Here is a 16,421-nt window from a genome sequence, read left to right on the forward strand (position 1 = left end):
CAATCCTATTCATTTACTGCTATTCCACAAACACCTTTGCACACATATTTTCTGTAGAAATGCAACAGTATTTTTTTCAAATATTGAAATATATCAAATATTGAAATATTTCAAATATTGAATTCTTTTTTTTTTTGCGGTCCAAATTGATGTTACAGATACATACAAACAAGTTCGCAAATTATAATCATGTATTGCCTCAATTATTTGCAGAATTACGCGCGGGAGTGTTATAAAACACTATGTCGAATCCACCGCAGGACAGCAAAGAGTTAATATTATTTAATCACACACTGCTAGTGAAAGAATTTCTTTTCAGCGTCCGCTCCTGCTCCTCTCCGTCGCCACCACCGCCGCCTCTGCATCGTCATCACCATCTCCCCGACTTCTCTCTGTAACGGATAGGCCTCACCTCCGGAACGGAACTGACTCCAGTCTGCTTTCGGTTTGGCCGTCGCGAATGCCAGTGCGCCGAGCTCAGTAGAAGCGCAGCGTTCACGACGTACGCTTCGCTAACGGCCGATCACGCGGTCGTCGTTCTCGGAGTCGTCGGCCCGATTAATTTTCCGCCGATCGCAGGGGACCGTCCACCCGCGCCGTTATCGCGTTCATCTAACAATCCCGAAAAAAAAAACCGAAAGAATTCACGCGCGCGCGCGAAAGACGAGGAACCTGGTGAACCGAGATCCTGCGATGACCGGATAACGAATCAGGATACCGCATGTCGAAGGAATGAGTCCGAACAATTTCGAGGATCCACGGGAGAAAAGCTCGATGTTCAAAAAGAGCCTGTAAGAGTCCTTTCTGTTAGAAAACTCCGTAGCAAGCTTTAAATTCAAAGCAGATAACTTTCGAACGATACAAAAGCAATAACAGGTCTCGTCCTGAGACTTTCAACTGTGTAATTGATATTATTTGTAATTAGCAACTTCTCTTCTTATTCTCTCGTTAGGCTAAAGAAAATTAATTAATAAGAGCCCGTGGGCGCGATTGACTTTCCGCTTTGGCGCGAGTAACGATTCTTTCTCGCAGTTCGAAAGAGCGCGCTCAGCTCTTTACGCTCTTCCGTCGTGTTTCACTCCGTCCGTGCTTCACTCTACTTACGGCTGACCCTGTTCGTAATAATTAATGGCGTTAAGCCAGGTGAGCGCGTGGCGTATGCGCGCCGCGGACCAGTCATGCCCGGCTCGAGCGATAAACACACGAACGCTTGAAACGCCGCTCGCTTTTCGCGACTATTAAACAATTTCCGAGCGGGATCGCGCACGCTCGTAATTAACGACGTCGCAATTAACGGCGCTGGCGCGCATGCAGATCGCTCATACGTTATCCCATCCCATCGGGCACGAGAAGCGGCCTAATTGATCATTAACACACGACGATCCATCGATCTTCCCCTTACCGCCTTCCGCCCCGCGGTCGTGACCTCGTCGGTTATTACGTTATTGTGCGCAGCTCCGGCTAAAAGACCCGGAACACGCCTCTAATAAATCGCGGCGGGTCTTCGAGTCTCATCGGGTCGTGATGCATCCCGAGAGAGGTGTAACGTCTTTGATAGCCTCGATGTGCACTGAGTCGATATGATTGAAAAAATTATATTCCAGAGGCTCGGGCGTATACGAGTGTGCCGAGCCACATGAGCGAATTTGACACGCGAGCAACGGAAAGAGATCATAAATCATTAGCGCGATCTCTAACATTCCTCCGTTAATGAGATCCCCACCGATAAGGCCGGAGTTTTTCCTAAATGTCGATCATTAAGCGGCGGCGGATTAAGCTGTACAATTAAACCGAATTGCTCTCGAGTCAATTTGAAGAGAATTTCATCGCGTCTCGTTTAACAATTAAGACAGCTCGTCATTTCGATCTAACGGATCGAGGACTTATGCGCCCGAGACAAATTGCGCGCGGCGTTCCGTGCAGAAGAGTAGAACAGCCGACGAGAGGGTTGATCGGCCGGTCCGAGCCGCCGGGCGTCCTCTAATTACGAGCGTGATTACAGGCGCAGCCGGTGAACCCTGACCGCGCGAGGCCGCGAGCGGATGCGTGACTGCAAGGATGCGCGCACGCAGGAGACGGTGCGTGATATCCCGGTGACGACGACGGCGAGCCAAGCACACGCGAGCCAGCACGCACGAGTCCACGCGACAGAGCAGAGACCGCAACCGCCGATGCCGCGATGAGGCTGGGCCCGATTATCCTGTCGTGGGCAGCCACGGCCGCGGCCAGCCGGCTGGGCCCGTCGAGCGGAAGCGCGGCGGCACGGACGTCGCGCTCGCGGGACTACGAGCTCTCGACGGAGTTCTTCCTGGTGCCGTCCGAGATCGGGCACGGTCTGGCGAGCGTGGCGAGTGTTATCAGCGTGCCGGCGCCCAACCGGACGGTCACCGTCTTTCGCACGCCGCCGGGCGTCCGGAAGAGCCAGGAGGTGGAGATGCGACCGACCCCCAAGTCCCTGCTCAAGCAACGACCCTGGGCGCTACCGCTTGCCGCGCTCAGTGCCGCGGCGATGTTTCTCATGGCTGGCTTCGAGGTCTTCGTACTGTTCAAGGTGGGAGTTGAAAACTCTAAGCGCCGCTTGGGAAAGTAACGCGCGCGTTGTGTCATTTGTTAGAGTTTCTACTTCTCCAAATAATTTTACGATACGCACTTTTAGAAACTTCATTCGCGCGAATTCGCTTCAAGGTTAAACGCTTCTTTAATTAAATTTCACTAATGATTTCTCTATCTATCGCGCTGTCAATCTTAATCGCGTTACATTCCAAAAATCATTTCAGAATCCATCATTAAACTTTCGTGGCAATCTCTCATCAATTATAATTGGAATTCTTTGCTTTCATCTTACGTATTTCTCTCATTTGCATCTTTTAATTATTCCGCCAAATTATATAACTATTTTAATATTCAAAACACTCTTAATGTATGCAACATAATGTACTGTTTTAATTTCTTAATTATTTTTTTCTCTTTTCACTTCATTGTTACAGCGTAATGCATAAATTTAATCTTGTTTAATTAATTATTTAAATGCTTTTATGTTTCATATACTATCGCAAAATCAGTCTGCGCACTTTCGTTTATTATTATTCTTTTCTGCATTTTTAATTAATTATTCTAAAAAGCATTTCATTTCACAAAGCATAATTAATATTGTCGCTCGCACTTGCTCTTTCACGGTCTTAATTTCACTTTTCCGCGTTGATAAAAAATCTCTCGAGACCTCGAGAGAGGAAACAACTGTTTCCCGAGTGAAATGGAACGCGTAAACATCGGTTCGAACTTGTCGCTTCAGCGGTCGCCACCGCGGGATTAATAGAGCTCGGAAAAGAGCTCGTCCATCGCCCGTCAACCTACTATTAATCGTTTTCATTCGACAAGCTCCATTAATCGGCAAGGAATTTCGCCGAGACCTAGGCCCAGTTCACGCTCGCGTTCCAACCGGCCTCGGTTTCTCCCGGTTGCACCCTCTGACACGCTCCATTGAGCAGCTCTCGGCGAGAAAGGCCGAGGATAGCGAAGCTATCCTGCCGTTCGTTGGCGGCCGTCAGATTGATTAGCACCGGAACGTCGGGATTTTAATTCAAGATTAAATTAAGAATATGCGAGTAAACATAAAGATTAATGAATTAATCAAGTGCTTTGAAAATTTTCAAAAACGCTTATTCGAAAACGTATAACTTAATCTATTTGCGTCCTCTTATTAAATTTCGTGAAATAATATTAAAATAGTGAATAAAAGGAATAAAGAACCGGTCGGAATATCGGTTATTTTAATTGGAGAAATTAACGTCGGCTTCACGCAAGCTCAATTCAGCGTAATTACGCCGCGCAAGTAGTTACGGTCCACTCCGTGCGCTACGCATCTCGCGTCTCGATCCTCTTTGCGGAATTAATAGCGCGATATGGAGATCGGCATTGCCAGGACTCGGAGGCTGCGCTCTTGCATTTTCAACGTAATCATATGCATCGAGCATCTCAAACGACTCGATAAAAGTGCATTTAGAACTTTAAATATATACAGTTAAAGATACGACGACTTTATAATAGCACTCGTAAGACGCCGGAATCCATTAGCTAAAACATTAATATTGCATCTTAAGATTATGATGCTGCAATTATTATAATTGGCAATATTAAGTTGGTAATTATTATAATTAAGAATATCAAGTTGGCGAAATCGTAAACTAATGACTCGGCGATTTAAACGTTTCAATTTCGATTTTTAAAATACTAACACGTAATACTAACACGTATTACTTTCATATCATTTAATATCAAATGTCGATCATCGATTAAATATCATTCTGGCACCATCAAATACACCATTTGATAAAATAATCGGCGCACCTCAAAAAAATAATTTTAGTTTCTTTTAATTAAACGTTTCTTATGCCGCGATATTGTATTTTATTATCTTTTCATTAACATGACACATGGAAAGTTTTACTGACAATGAGTGTAGAAACTTGCTTCGAGACGCGTCGATTTTTTTTCATCAAACTGCATTACTCAGATTTGAATTTAAAATGTTCATGGTATTCGTATCGTGTTCTAGGCGAGAGCAACGGCGCCGAACAGACGACACTTGTTCCTGGGCCAGGCGCTACTTCTGGGCCTCTTCCTCCTGGCAGGACTCTCGGCCGCGGCTTCCCTTAGCCAAAACCCACTATCCTGTGCCGCTTTTCGATTAGTGGGCCTGCCTGCAGCCCTCGTATTTGCCGCTCTACTGGTCAAATGTGTTTTTCTGCTCTCGTTAAACAGCGGTGTATATTTGCCGGCGCCTTATCAGGTAAGCGTAATTAATATTAATGATCGGTTGCACGTAGAACGTCGGAATTGTAAACTATTGCGTTGTGTAATTTCAGTTAAATCTGTCCATTTTTTTCACAAAGCGCAGTTCGATTAACACGTAAATTAAATATTTGTTTGTTGAAGCTGTAATCAAGGTTTTGTTCATACCATGATTTTCAAGCATGCTACATAAAAAATAATAACGTTATCTAAATTTATTCTCCATGTAGTGCATAATTGTAATGTGATATTATTCTGATAGATGATTTTTAAGCATGCTGCATAAAAAATAATAACGTTATCTAAATTTATTCTCCATGCAGTGCATAATTGTAATGTGATATTATTATTCTGATAGAAAGTTAATTTAATACCTGTCAAAATATTCAACATGCAGTATCAAAAGTGAAAAAGACATCGACGAATTGATGTCGATTGAAGAACGGAAGGAGATAACTGCAGGATGTCCAGTAGACGGACACGAAGAAGATCTACATGACTAATCAAAAGTAGGCATCGAAGAGATGCGTGCAAAAACGAAAATTGTAGCATCATTTTGCTCGTCTCGCGTTACGCAGCGCGGTTTCTCGATTCTCTCTGTTCTTCCGCCTCGACACGCCGATCCGGATGTTCATCTCGCACGGCCATTTGTAACGTCGTGAACGGGTCTTGAACGTCCCGGCTTCTTCCCTCCTCCGATCCTCTCTTCTCGCCCCCTCGCGTTGCGTCATCGCGCCGTACGTACGACGATTAATTACATGCGTGCGCGCGCTCGCGAAAAACCGCGGAGGCAATTATCGCGGTGTTGTGTTGGTGCGCGCTGAATGACAGGCGTGGCGGGACGCGAAGCCCTCCACCTCGGCCACCACCCCGGGATAAACATTCATTTTTCACGTTCGACATGCTCTCGCCTACCCCCGGCCTACGTCGATCTCGATGGATCGCTCGCGGCGAGGCTTTTTCTGGCGCGATAAAAACGCGCTGAAAGCAAAATCGGCACGGCCCGTCCGCCGACGAGCACCACGGCGAGATGTAATTACGCTCGAGTAATTAAGAACGCTGTCATTCAAGCGTTTAGCTGGAAGAAAGTGGTCGCTGACGCGCTAGTGACATTAATAGGAATTTGATGACAAGAATTAACATCTCAAAGATGCAATTGTACATCCTGCATTTGTTGTATCCTTCCTTAGCGTTCAGAAAAGAGAACAGAAGTAGACAATAAGTTTCGAAAAATAAAGATTTCTGAAAGAGATAAAAGTTTCACCGAGGAGAAGAAACCTTGAACTGAAAAAGAATCGAAAGACTGCGTATCTCTTTTCATCAGAGTTTTGTATCTCCGACTTTCATTGCCTTATATGTCACTTTTGACGTTACGCGTTAAAAGAACGCGCGCTGACGCGACGGAGTGTTCACGGAGGGGGGGGGAGGGGCGTTGACCTTTAATTAAAGCGATCGACATCGACGGGGTGGACGGCCGCGAGTATTACGCGCGGAGAGGGAAGTTAATCGTAAACGGCTCTTGTTTTCCGCTGCTTCAGGCGCTGGTGCTGGTGTTCGCGGTGTTGGTGCAAGTGGCCATTGTCGGGCAATGGTTTTACGGCGAACCACCTGCGGTGATCCAGGTGCAGCAGCAGGCGGGCGCGCCGGGCCAGGCCGCGCCGCCGTCCGCCACCTCCTGCAAGACACCGCTCGGACAGATAGTGGCTTCCCTCGGGTAAACTTTCGCTAGTGCAAACCTAACTTCTAACCGCCGTGACTCGCGCGAGTCGAATTGGCGGTAACAGCCTATCCTCCGGGAGCGGATAAGCCGCGGAGATGCGCGCCATTGATAACGCGAACAATCGCGCGATCTTCGCGGCGCGAAAGTGCAGAAGTTACTTCGACCGATGAATCAAGTGGATTATTACCTTGCAACTTTTCCAATATTTCACATTTGATTAATTATTCCTGGAAATTTTCTTTTATTACATTCAAAAAGATTCAAAAGACCAAATGATTTATAACGACTTTCTTTGCCGATTTTATATTTTCTCTTCAATTAAGTAATTTTTAATTTATTAATTTTATCCACTTTCACTTCGGTTAAAGGAAACTCTACTCTAATCTACAATTGTTATTAAATTCTAGGTATCCCGGAGCGCTGCTGGTAGCAGTGACTTGTCTAGCGGTACGGGCGCGCGGTGTCCGAGACAATAATCGCGAGGCGGCCTTCATCGGCCTGGCGGTCGGCCTCTCGCTGCCGATCTGGATCTCCAGCGCGATCGGCTCGCTCGCGGCCGGCAGCGAGGACGACCGGGAGGCCTGGCTGGCCTACGGCCTGCTGGCCACGTCGCTCTTCGTCTTCCTCACCATGTTTCTGCCGAAGGGACGCCAGCTGGCTGCTCTTGGTCGCGAAGGGCCCGCCGCGGTCATCCGCGACCGCGACGACGCCCTCAGTTCCCTTCCCGGCAGCGGCTATTCGCCCTCCTTCTTCCACTTCAAGCCCGCGGAAGCGTCCTTGAAGAGGAAGATGCATTACCACAGTGCCGGTAGGTCGCCAGACGTCTCTAAAGACGCGATTGATAATGACGTCAGCGCGTTTCGCGAAGAAAAACACGCGTTGAAGGCGCGCGGGTGCAGATATCATCGCGGCGATCTCTCCATTTACGGAATATTCGAGTTTCTCTCGCAAGCTGCAGCGCGCAACTGCATCGTTCCGATTCGCTTGTGCGATACCGCGGGCAGAAGATCAGCCGCAGATCGTCGGTTCACGTTTGAAAAAAAAAAAAAAAAAAAACCAACGGTGTAATCGCGCCGACTAACAGAAACGCGGTCACGACCGACGAAATCGTCGGCGCGTGAATAAATGAGAAAGTATAAACAAGCGGGACGACGCTAAATTTCCGTCGTTTGAAAATGGAGCGAGAATTGAGCGACGATTCTCGCGGCCGATGACGCGGAAATGTTTGCGATCGTCGCGTCTGTCGCGCGAGCACGCACGTGTGTATTTTAAATACACGGTTGCAATAGTGTTGCTTAACTCGCCGCGATCGTTCTTCGCGAGTCGCGAGAGTCGTCGTTCGCGAGCAGAGAGACGGAAGGTTTAAATCGACCGTGATCAAGTAGCCGGTTAATGCAATCAGCTGAAGACGCGCTCCGGAATCGACGGTAATGGCAGGCGTGATTCACGTAATCGCCTCTCCCCCGAGATTATCGTAACGTGGAAACTTGTATAATTATAGATCGAGTCGCACTGGTCTCGTCCGGGATACCCGGATGCAGCGCCTGCAGGCACGGAGGAAGTCCCATATACTCGGACGGTAAGCCCGTCATTATTTATTTTCAGAATCAGTCGGCCGATTAATATTACCGTGCCGTATGCAAACCGCCCTCTTGCACGCGCGCGCGCTGTTGTATTCCCCCGACGCGCAGAGAGAGAGAGAGCCCGCTCGTAAGGATGCACCTCGGGGACGTGCATTTTTCTCGGTTACGGTACGGCCCGGTGCCCTTCGCGTCACGCAAATACGTCGGGAAACCGCCGTAACGGAACAAAAGCGACAAAAGCGTATCGATCTGCCGCGATCTGGACGTCACGGCAAATATTAATAGACTGGAATAACATATAATTAGCGCAACATCAATCATGAACAAAGCCACGTATTATTATTAAAGTTTTCAAAATTGAACACTCCTTTGTTTCATTAATTATACGACGTCCAAAAATCTGATACAAATTTTTTAATAAATTCAAAAAATATCAAAATTCGGGAAATTTCAGGAATCGAAAAAAATCAAATTAAATATTGCGCACAAGCTTTATCGCTTATTTTATCAATTTTAGCTCAAATATATTCAGATATAATTTTTTTGCGTCGAGTACTTGGTGTCCGTCGTACAGAATGTCTCGGACGAGGCGCGCGTGTATCATCCGCGGAATCTCAACACTTCCCGTGTCTTTCCTGGCCCGAAACTTTTCCCTCGTCACGCTGACGCCCTCGGCGACCTTCACCTCGAGGTGCGAACGAAAGGGAGGAAAAGCGGCAGCGGGGCGGCGGAAAGAGGCGGAGGAGGGAGAAAGTCCGAGGCGGAGGTCAATCGCTTCTCGTTGCGCGACGTTGGAGGAGGACGAGAGAATAAATCCCGTTAGACTGGACCCATGGGTCTCGCAAAAACGACAACGCCGAGCCGGCGACGAGAAAATTCGCGATTCCGCGTCGCGGGAGAATAAAATGCAGCGCGCGATTGCGATGGTCGCCGCCGCTTCGGCATCCCGCATGCGTGTCTCGTCTTCGCATCCGAGAATCGAGAGATATATATTTCCTTTTGGAGAACAACACAGTAAGCGGGAATTTCACACTTTCTAGAGATGTATAATGAAAATCGTGCGCGCGCGCGCATACGTTAACGAGTTTCTAGATCCTATTCAGCGCTATTCGAAGGGAACGCATTATTGTAATGAGGCCGCGCCGTTACGTTCGTTCGTTACTCAACGTATTACAAACAGGTACCAAAAAAAAAAAGAAAATAAATAAAATAAAGGAGATATTTTAGGCTCGAGGCTCAAGTGGGAGAGATATTTATCGTGCCACTTTACGGGTCCAGTCGACGCGGACCGCGAGATCGTTTCGCGAGAACGTACGCATTCACGCGGCGACGTAGACGATATGCTCGTAAATCACAGCTGGATGACTTTCACCCACGCGATACATTTGCACTAAAGACACGCACGCGTCCATTTAGCGAGTGGCGCGGCGCACTTTGTAACGAGTGTATGATGCGGTCGCGGCATCAGCGATATCGTGATCTTCGCCTCGGATCTCGTCGAGAAATCGCATACGCCGCTTTCGCGGCCGAAGAAGGCTCGATAATACTCCCGGCTCGCGTAGAAATGGACATTTTCCCGCGGACGTTATCCGTTGATATACATCGCGCGACGATCTGACGATACACTTCTTTACGGTAAAGCTCATTATCGCGAGCAAGGCGTGAAATATGCGGGAGATTACGAAAGGCAAAGGTCGCTAGCCTTCTCGGACGTGGAACAACTCGCTCGTTCACGACGCTCATTACACGAGGCACGACGTCTGCCTCACTGACAAGGAGCTTCCTTTGCATTATCATCAGCGCATAGCACATGAAACGAACGGTACAACAAATGCAACATCAATCAAAAATTTCAAAAAAAATTCTGCGAATGCTTATGTTTCGAATTTTTTTTTTTTTTTTTTAATTTAATAGAAATTGCATATATCAAAAGTAGTGCCTAATTAATGCATGAGGCGAAAACGAACACGCGTAATCGCCTTGTAACGACAGCTGCGAGCGACGAGACCCACTTTAAAGCCGGCGATTTAAATTACAGCGTAACGAGGGCTCCGTCCCGGTTTTGCACGACGCCACTCCGATGAGGCATAACTCGCGCGTATCGATACTATAATTTATTATCGTGAAAGGAAAACAACCATTAGACACGCGGCGTAGAAAATTACGACCGGATTCGCGCTCTTCTCAAGTCGATACTGAATAATCAATTTCTTCCGGCAGACGTGAATCGAGGCAATGGGCGGTTTTATTCCCGTTTTGCGCAATTAGTTTTTCTTTTTTGCTCCATCACTTTATGAGCAAGAACGCGACCACGTATCTCCGTATTATTTGCAGACGTACACGCACCGATGGAGACGTTCGTCTTGCCACCCGGCATGTACTTGAGGCCGGAAGATACTGGAAAACTCTACACGACATTGTCGGCCAATCCCAATGTGTTCTTCCAGAGAGCGGCTCATCCAGGGATGATGTATTGATAAGACGGGTCTTATCGTCAGTGACAATGGATACTCACTTTTGTATCGCGCTCTAGATTAAATTGCAGTCGAGAGCGAATGTCGCTCTCTCGTCGCTGTAAATAATTCACTTGACGAGCGCCGCAAGAAATATTGTGAAGCAACTCTATAAACTTTTTTTACAACTCAGATGATTACAGAATGTGTTTTGCGAGAGATGCATATAATTAATTATAAAATGACGCGAATAATAAACGAGTCTGTGTTGCGAACTGTTCATGGAAAGGATTCCTGCTAAAAGTATGTATGTGCGTATGTGCGTGTGCCTTCAGAATAATGCAATAAACGTATGATACATTTTTTTATACAAGATCTACCTGTTTTTAATGATCTCCGTTAATTTTTCTGACTTGCAGGAAAAAAGAATTTTTTTTTGAAAAATATTACATTAATTGTTTAATTTAAGAATATTTTTAACTAATTAAAAATTGATATTAATTATTCTACAATATTAAATAATTTTCTTATCATTCCAAGCGTCAGATTTTTGTCAGAAAAATTGATTTCAGATTAGTAAAAGAATCAGTCATTATCAGCTGATCAACTGATCAACTGATCAGCTGATTAGCTGATACTGGTCGATTGTGCCACGTCTCTTTTTGCTGGAAAGATTAAAAAGATCGACGACAAACTGTAAAAAAATCTACTAATCGCATATTACATTCGATCACGCACGTGTAACTGCAGCTTAAGCGGCAGACTACATAATGACAGACTTGACGTCACATGGCACAACGGCAGTAGTGGGAGAAAGCTATCTTCCCTCTACATCTGTCAACAATATGGCTCCGTAACAAGAAACGCGTCAGTCCGCAGCGATCGGACGTCCAGATGTTATTCGTGGTGGGAAAAGCGACGAGTTTCGTTGGCGGAACGGCAGTTTCCTCGCGTTCGACATAGCCGAGTGAAAGTATCACGCGAGCGTACGGCGCGCTCACCACGTCGCACCACCTCGTTTCTAACCTGTCGAACGATGAGCCATCATCTGCCACTGTGCGGAGTCACCGCGACGTAACTCGTTCGTCCACGCTACGTGAATTATATAAATTCTCCGTGAAACCGCGTTCGAGTCGCAGAAATGGCACGTACGGCGGAACGACTCAGGTAAATCGAAAATAAGTCAGTTTCTACTATGAATTCTATGTAGGTTATATCTTTTAAAAAGCAACGCAACACCTTGTTCTCGACTGTCACGCAATATCTCTCTTTTTGAAGAATTTACTTCGTCACGTACAATGTGGCTACAAAGTTTCCGGATTCCAGACAAAATCTTCATCAACTTTTGGGCATTACACCTTGCGGTGAACAAAAGCTATGGCCAGACTTATATTTCATCGGGTATGTTTATTAAACTTCTCTCTGCATGTCTGATTTAGTTCTGATGAAACGTATGTTTCTTCAGCTTACAAGAAGTTAAATCACAGCCACAGAACATAGTGTTGGACTATATATTATTTGAAGATCCTTGGACTAAAGCGTTCAGGTAAGTCTATTAATATATGCTACTTGAACTTGTATTGCGCAATATGAAGAATAATAATTAATTACCGTCATATTTCCAGAGATGTGTTGAAGCAATATGATTATGTAAAGATACGTTCACAACGATTACAAGGTCTTGTTTTGAATGCTTTTTGCTTAAGGAAGCATTTAACATACTTGAGATTAATAGAAACTCAATACACCAAGACAGGTTTTGGTGGCATGTGGGTAAGAAAGCACTGTGCAAAGAGAAATTCCTGCTCTACTAACAGTAGTGCTTTTAGGGAAACAAGGGTGCAGTGAGTGTAAGGATGAACGCTTACGGAGTTAACATTTGCGTGGTGAACACGCACCTAACTCCTCATGACCACTTGCTGGCCGAAAGGATCTCAGACTACAATACTATCGTAACAGATCACACTTTTACCGCTCCTGATACATCAAAAATATTATATCACGAGTATGAATATTTTTACGTTGTAAGAGACATTACAATCAAATAGAATTAACTACATCTTCTGTAATATTAGTAACATATGTTTCTCACTAGCTACATATTTTGGATCGGTGACCTAAACTTTCGGCTCAACGGCGAAGATTTATCTGCCGCCGATATAGACGTACTAGTAAAGCAGAAACAACTAAAGGAGCTTCTCGAGAGAGACCAGTTGCAGATAGTTATGAGAGAGGGACAGGCTTTCGCCGAGCTAAGTGAAGAGAGCATCACATTTCCGCCTACTTACAAATATGAATTCGAGTCCCAAGAATTTGATCTCAAGTAAATTATAGAAATCTAGAAGTACCAATTAAACATAAGATATAAATCGTGAATAGTTCTGATAAATTCTTTGTCACACAGGCGTAGACCGTCTTGGACCGACAGGATTTTGTACAAAGTAAACGCGATAGATATGTATGACGACATAGAACTTAATGTAAAACAACATACTTATAAGAGTCACCCCACTTACAGCGTCTCGGATCACAAACCTGTAACTGGAGAGTTCGATATCACGGTAAAAATAATTTCAATATATATTTCTTATCTTTCTCTCTCATTATCTGATCATATGTAAATGGAAATACTTCAGATCAGACCTAATGTAAAAGACTACAACGTGGAATTTCAAGAATGTACAGTGGAGGAAAATTTTATATCTTACAAAGTGCAGAGAGATTTTACACCAAGCAATGGTGACTGGATAGGTCTTTTTTCCAACGAATTTTCTAGTCTAGACGATTATATCGTTTACGAATACGTCAGCCGCGGTGAGTGATTCATTTTATTATACTTTAATTATGTCGATATCATTGTTGTTATTTGAATAATTATGTATTAGGTAAAACAACGTCAGTTCCTACTGAACCACACGCGAACATGGAACGGATATTCTTCAATGACACAGCGCTTCGTTCGTTGGATTTATATTGTCTGGTTTATGTAGCTCAACGTGGAGATCTCATCGAAATCCTGGGTGTGAGTCCGGCATTTTCGGGGCCTCGTAGATAGATTGAATAATATATTTCGTTTACTTAAATTTTTTTATAATGGAATACGGAAAATCAATTCACTTAAGAATTTGCGTGTAAACACCTTTTCGTCTTTTTGTCAAGAGATTAAATATCAATTATTGTGCAGCTTTGTATTGCGAAGAGATGATAGTACTTTCTTGGCCTGATTTTTTATCACTTTCTTAAATCACAAGTTGTGCTGGAAATTGTGATAATGCTTTAACGATGAAATCATAGTTCCGAGTTGTTCTTAGAAAAATTAAGTGAATCAAAAAATATGGCCTTTAATCAAAGGGTGCTTTTGATATAATATAGACATTTTATAAATTTAGAGCATTGCGAAACGATGCTTGATACGTAGAGTTTAAATGTTACTTTTGGTACCTGGTTTTTTCGTACTCTCAGACTGTGTCGCTTAGAGTGCGTTGCAGCGTATTAATCGTACGCTTTAGAGCTTGCAGTGAGTGCACCGCCACATTATTCCGCACATGAGATCTTCCATTCATTAACGCTGGTGTTAAAAAAATTATGTATCTTTCTAAGAAACAAAGTATATAATTGATTTTTTCCTGCTTCTCGTCTCAGTGTTAATGGATTAACTGTGTACGAGTGCGCTCGTGACTGTTTCTTTAGCGTAATAATTTTTTGGGTTATGGCAAAGTGGCAGTTGACGCCGCCCGTATAGTATATCGTGCAAACACACATACAACGTTTTATTTTTCTAGCGCCGTCGAAACAAATTACACGAACAAATGTATAGAAATGTATAAATGGTTTTAAAGGGAATTCGCAAATAAAGAATATTAATATTTTTTATTCGTCTCGGCTCATTTACGCCTTACCATTCTATTATGTCTTATTTATTTAATAAATTAATTTACTCGTCACGACAATAAATAATAATGCAAGCTACATGGAACGACGCAACAATGAACCGCGGCAACAATATTGTGCAAAAGTCTGCATTCCATAGTCGGACGCGATACGTGACATTGATATGTATGACAATGAATTCACAGTTTTCCATAAACAAATTCACGTGCCAGTATTCGATAAAATGTTCCGCGTATTTGATGCAACCTACTTTGAGTACGTGGCCGTACATTGACGCAATTCATTGTGTCGGATTCGATGGAATGCGAATACGAATTAATGCGACATTATAAGTGCAAAGATGCGGGTGATACACTACCGATATGAATATCGACTTGCAGCGAGGACTAAAAGAAGTAAAACTATAAATATTGTTATCACGCTACGCCACGTCGCAGTTACTCAGTAATAATTATACATATTTACTGTGACAAAGAATTGTGTTTCTTACTCTTGATTAACATGGATAAACGTAGTCAAGTATCACTTGGAGTTATAATTACGCCAATTGCGTTTTTTATCATGTGAGATCCTTGAGTTCATATTCTGTCTCTTTTATTCTCCTATTCTATCTCTCCGTTTTTGATGGCCATTACTTCTTTTCCCACGGTTCTATAATTAGCGCTCAAATATCGCGATAATTCGTGGAAGAAGACACAAGAATTATTGCATAAAGCATTATTTGCAGAATTTTTTTCGTTTTTATATAACGATATGTGCGATGACAATATCATCTTATTCACTCTGTGTCGACGTGAATGCGATTTATCGAAGAGAAAACACGCTGCTCGCCGAGATACGCATTGTATAATATTTATAATTATAGACACATCGTATGTTGAAGAGGACTAGAACTATACTTATCGAACGCTTCAATAAAATATAAATAATCTCTTTCGAAGGAAAGTTCTAACGTAGCGGATCTAACTTCTAACTTTTTCGAGCAGCTTACAACGTAATCACATCGATAACACGGCGATATTTGACTCCTTGACGTCTTCTCTCGAGCGCCGTCCATCAAGAAAGCCGTTCTACTTCGTCATCGTAGCGAGGGTTGAAGCGACTTCCGTGTCATCGCAAAACCATATATTCGACTCTCGCCCTTCCTACACCGGGCCATTATCAGTATCGATCGCGTCAAGTTCACGGCCGATATCGCTTCGGTCGGCATCGAACGCATCATATACTTCCAGAATGATCGATCTGTTAGTTCCGCCCAACTATCATTGAACAAGGGATTGTCTGGGCAAGGAATGACCGCCGTTTATCACGGGCAGCAACGTCAAGTCCATGCTTCCCAGCTCCGGTTCCGTGGCATGGATTCCCCGCAGCTTTTGTATCCGGTGCCAGACAAAGTCTCTGATCGGCCTCCGCAGCACGAACAGGCCGAAGATGAGGACGCCTTGAAGAGCGTTCACTAGGTCGAACGCCGACCACTCCAGAGGGTCGCCGCCGGCCAACCACGAGATCAATTCCATCAACCAGTTGAGTCCCATTAGAAAGAAGAGCACCAAACAGACGATGAAGGTCCGCTTGAGTCTGCGGAAGAGTCTTTGATCCTCTCGATCGGAGTGCTGGTTCCGCGCCAGGCGCCTTAGCGCGAGCTCCTGCTGATAGCGACTGATCTTGACGGCCGTGATTACGAAAAGGGTCGTATTCGCCAGCAGAAGCAGACCGACTGGCACGTAGAAATAAGGCATGGCTTCCGTGTCGGCTGCAGAAACGATAATAATTAACGATTTTCTCGGATCCGTTATTTATCGAGGAAATTAGATGAGAAGCTTGAATTATGATTTATTTTTTTTTACTACGTGGAAATTGTTACAACCTTCCGCGAATAATGATTACGCTCGAGTCGTATATATCAATTTTATCTAATTGCAAGGAAATATGTTAATAAAGCACGAGAATGTTTAATGAGAGGTTTGAGTTGCGACAATTTTT

General features: G+C 44.4%; 3 protein-coding genes across 5 annotated transcripts in view; 2 read left to right on the forward strand and 1 right to left on the reverse strand.

Annotated features, from left to right (window-relative positions):
- Positions 1–650: 650 nt before the first annotated feature.
- On the forward strand, positions 651–10,922 carry LOC136996855 (uncharacterized). Of its 2 annotated transcripts, XM_067359873.1 has the most exons (7): positions 651–791; positions 2,003–2,551; positions 4,556–4,789; positions 6,330–6,505; positions 6,919–7,319; positions 8,013–8,090; positions 10,429–10,922. In XM_067359873.1, the coding sequence occupies exons 2-7, from the start codon at positions 2,180–2,182 to the stop codon at positions 10,569–10,571; spliced, it is 1,404 nt and encodes a 467-aa protein (XP_067215974.1). In that variant the 5' UTR covers positions 651–791; positions 2,003–2,179; the 3' UTR covers positions 10,572–10,922. The 2 variants fall into 2 exon arrangements, with proteins under 2 accessions (XP_067215974.1, XP_067215972.1); XM_067359871.1 differs by lacking the exons at positions 8,013–8,090; positions 10,429–10,922 and having other exon boundaries at positions 6,919–8,006.
- A 484-nt stretch (positions 10,923–11,406) lies between these two features.
- On the forward strand, positions 11,407–14,420 carry LOC105675685 (inositol polyphosphate 5-phosphatase K). The gene is made up of 9 exons (XM_012372995.2): positions 11,407–11,714; positions 11,826–11,948; positions 12,013–12,093; positions 12,173–12,320; positions 12,377–12,552; positions 12,643–12,870; positions 12,952–13,108; positions 13,184–13,361; positions 13,433–14,420. The coding sequence occupies exons 1-9, from the start codon at positions 11,689–11,691 to the stop codon at positions 13,600–13,602; spliced, it is 1,287 nt and encodes a 428-aa protein (XP_012228418.1). The 5' UTR covers positions 11,407–11,688; the 3' UTR covers positions 13,603–14,420.
- Positions 14,399–16,421, reverse strand: part of LOC105675684 (G-protein coupled receptor Mth2-like) — a 76,130-nt gene continuing 74,107 nt past the window's right edge. For both annotated transcript variants that reach the window (XM_067359869.1, XM_012372992.2), the window contains one exon: positions 14,399–16,191. In XM_067359869.1, the coding sequence (XP_067215970.1) occupies positions 15,701–16,191 (491 nt within the window). In that variant the 3' untranslated portion in view covers positions 14,399–15,700. The remainder of the gene's footprint in view (positions 16,192–16,421) is intronic.

Source organism: Linepithema humile, chromosome 7 (genome assembly GCF_040581485.1).
Source record: "Linepithema humile isolate Giens D197 chromosome 7, Lhum_UNIL_v1.0, whole genome shotgun sequence".
In the NCBI taxonomy this organism is placed as follows: Eukaryota; Metazoa; Arthropoda; class Insecta; order Hymenoptera; family Formicidae; genus Linepithema; species Linepithema humile.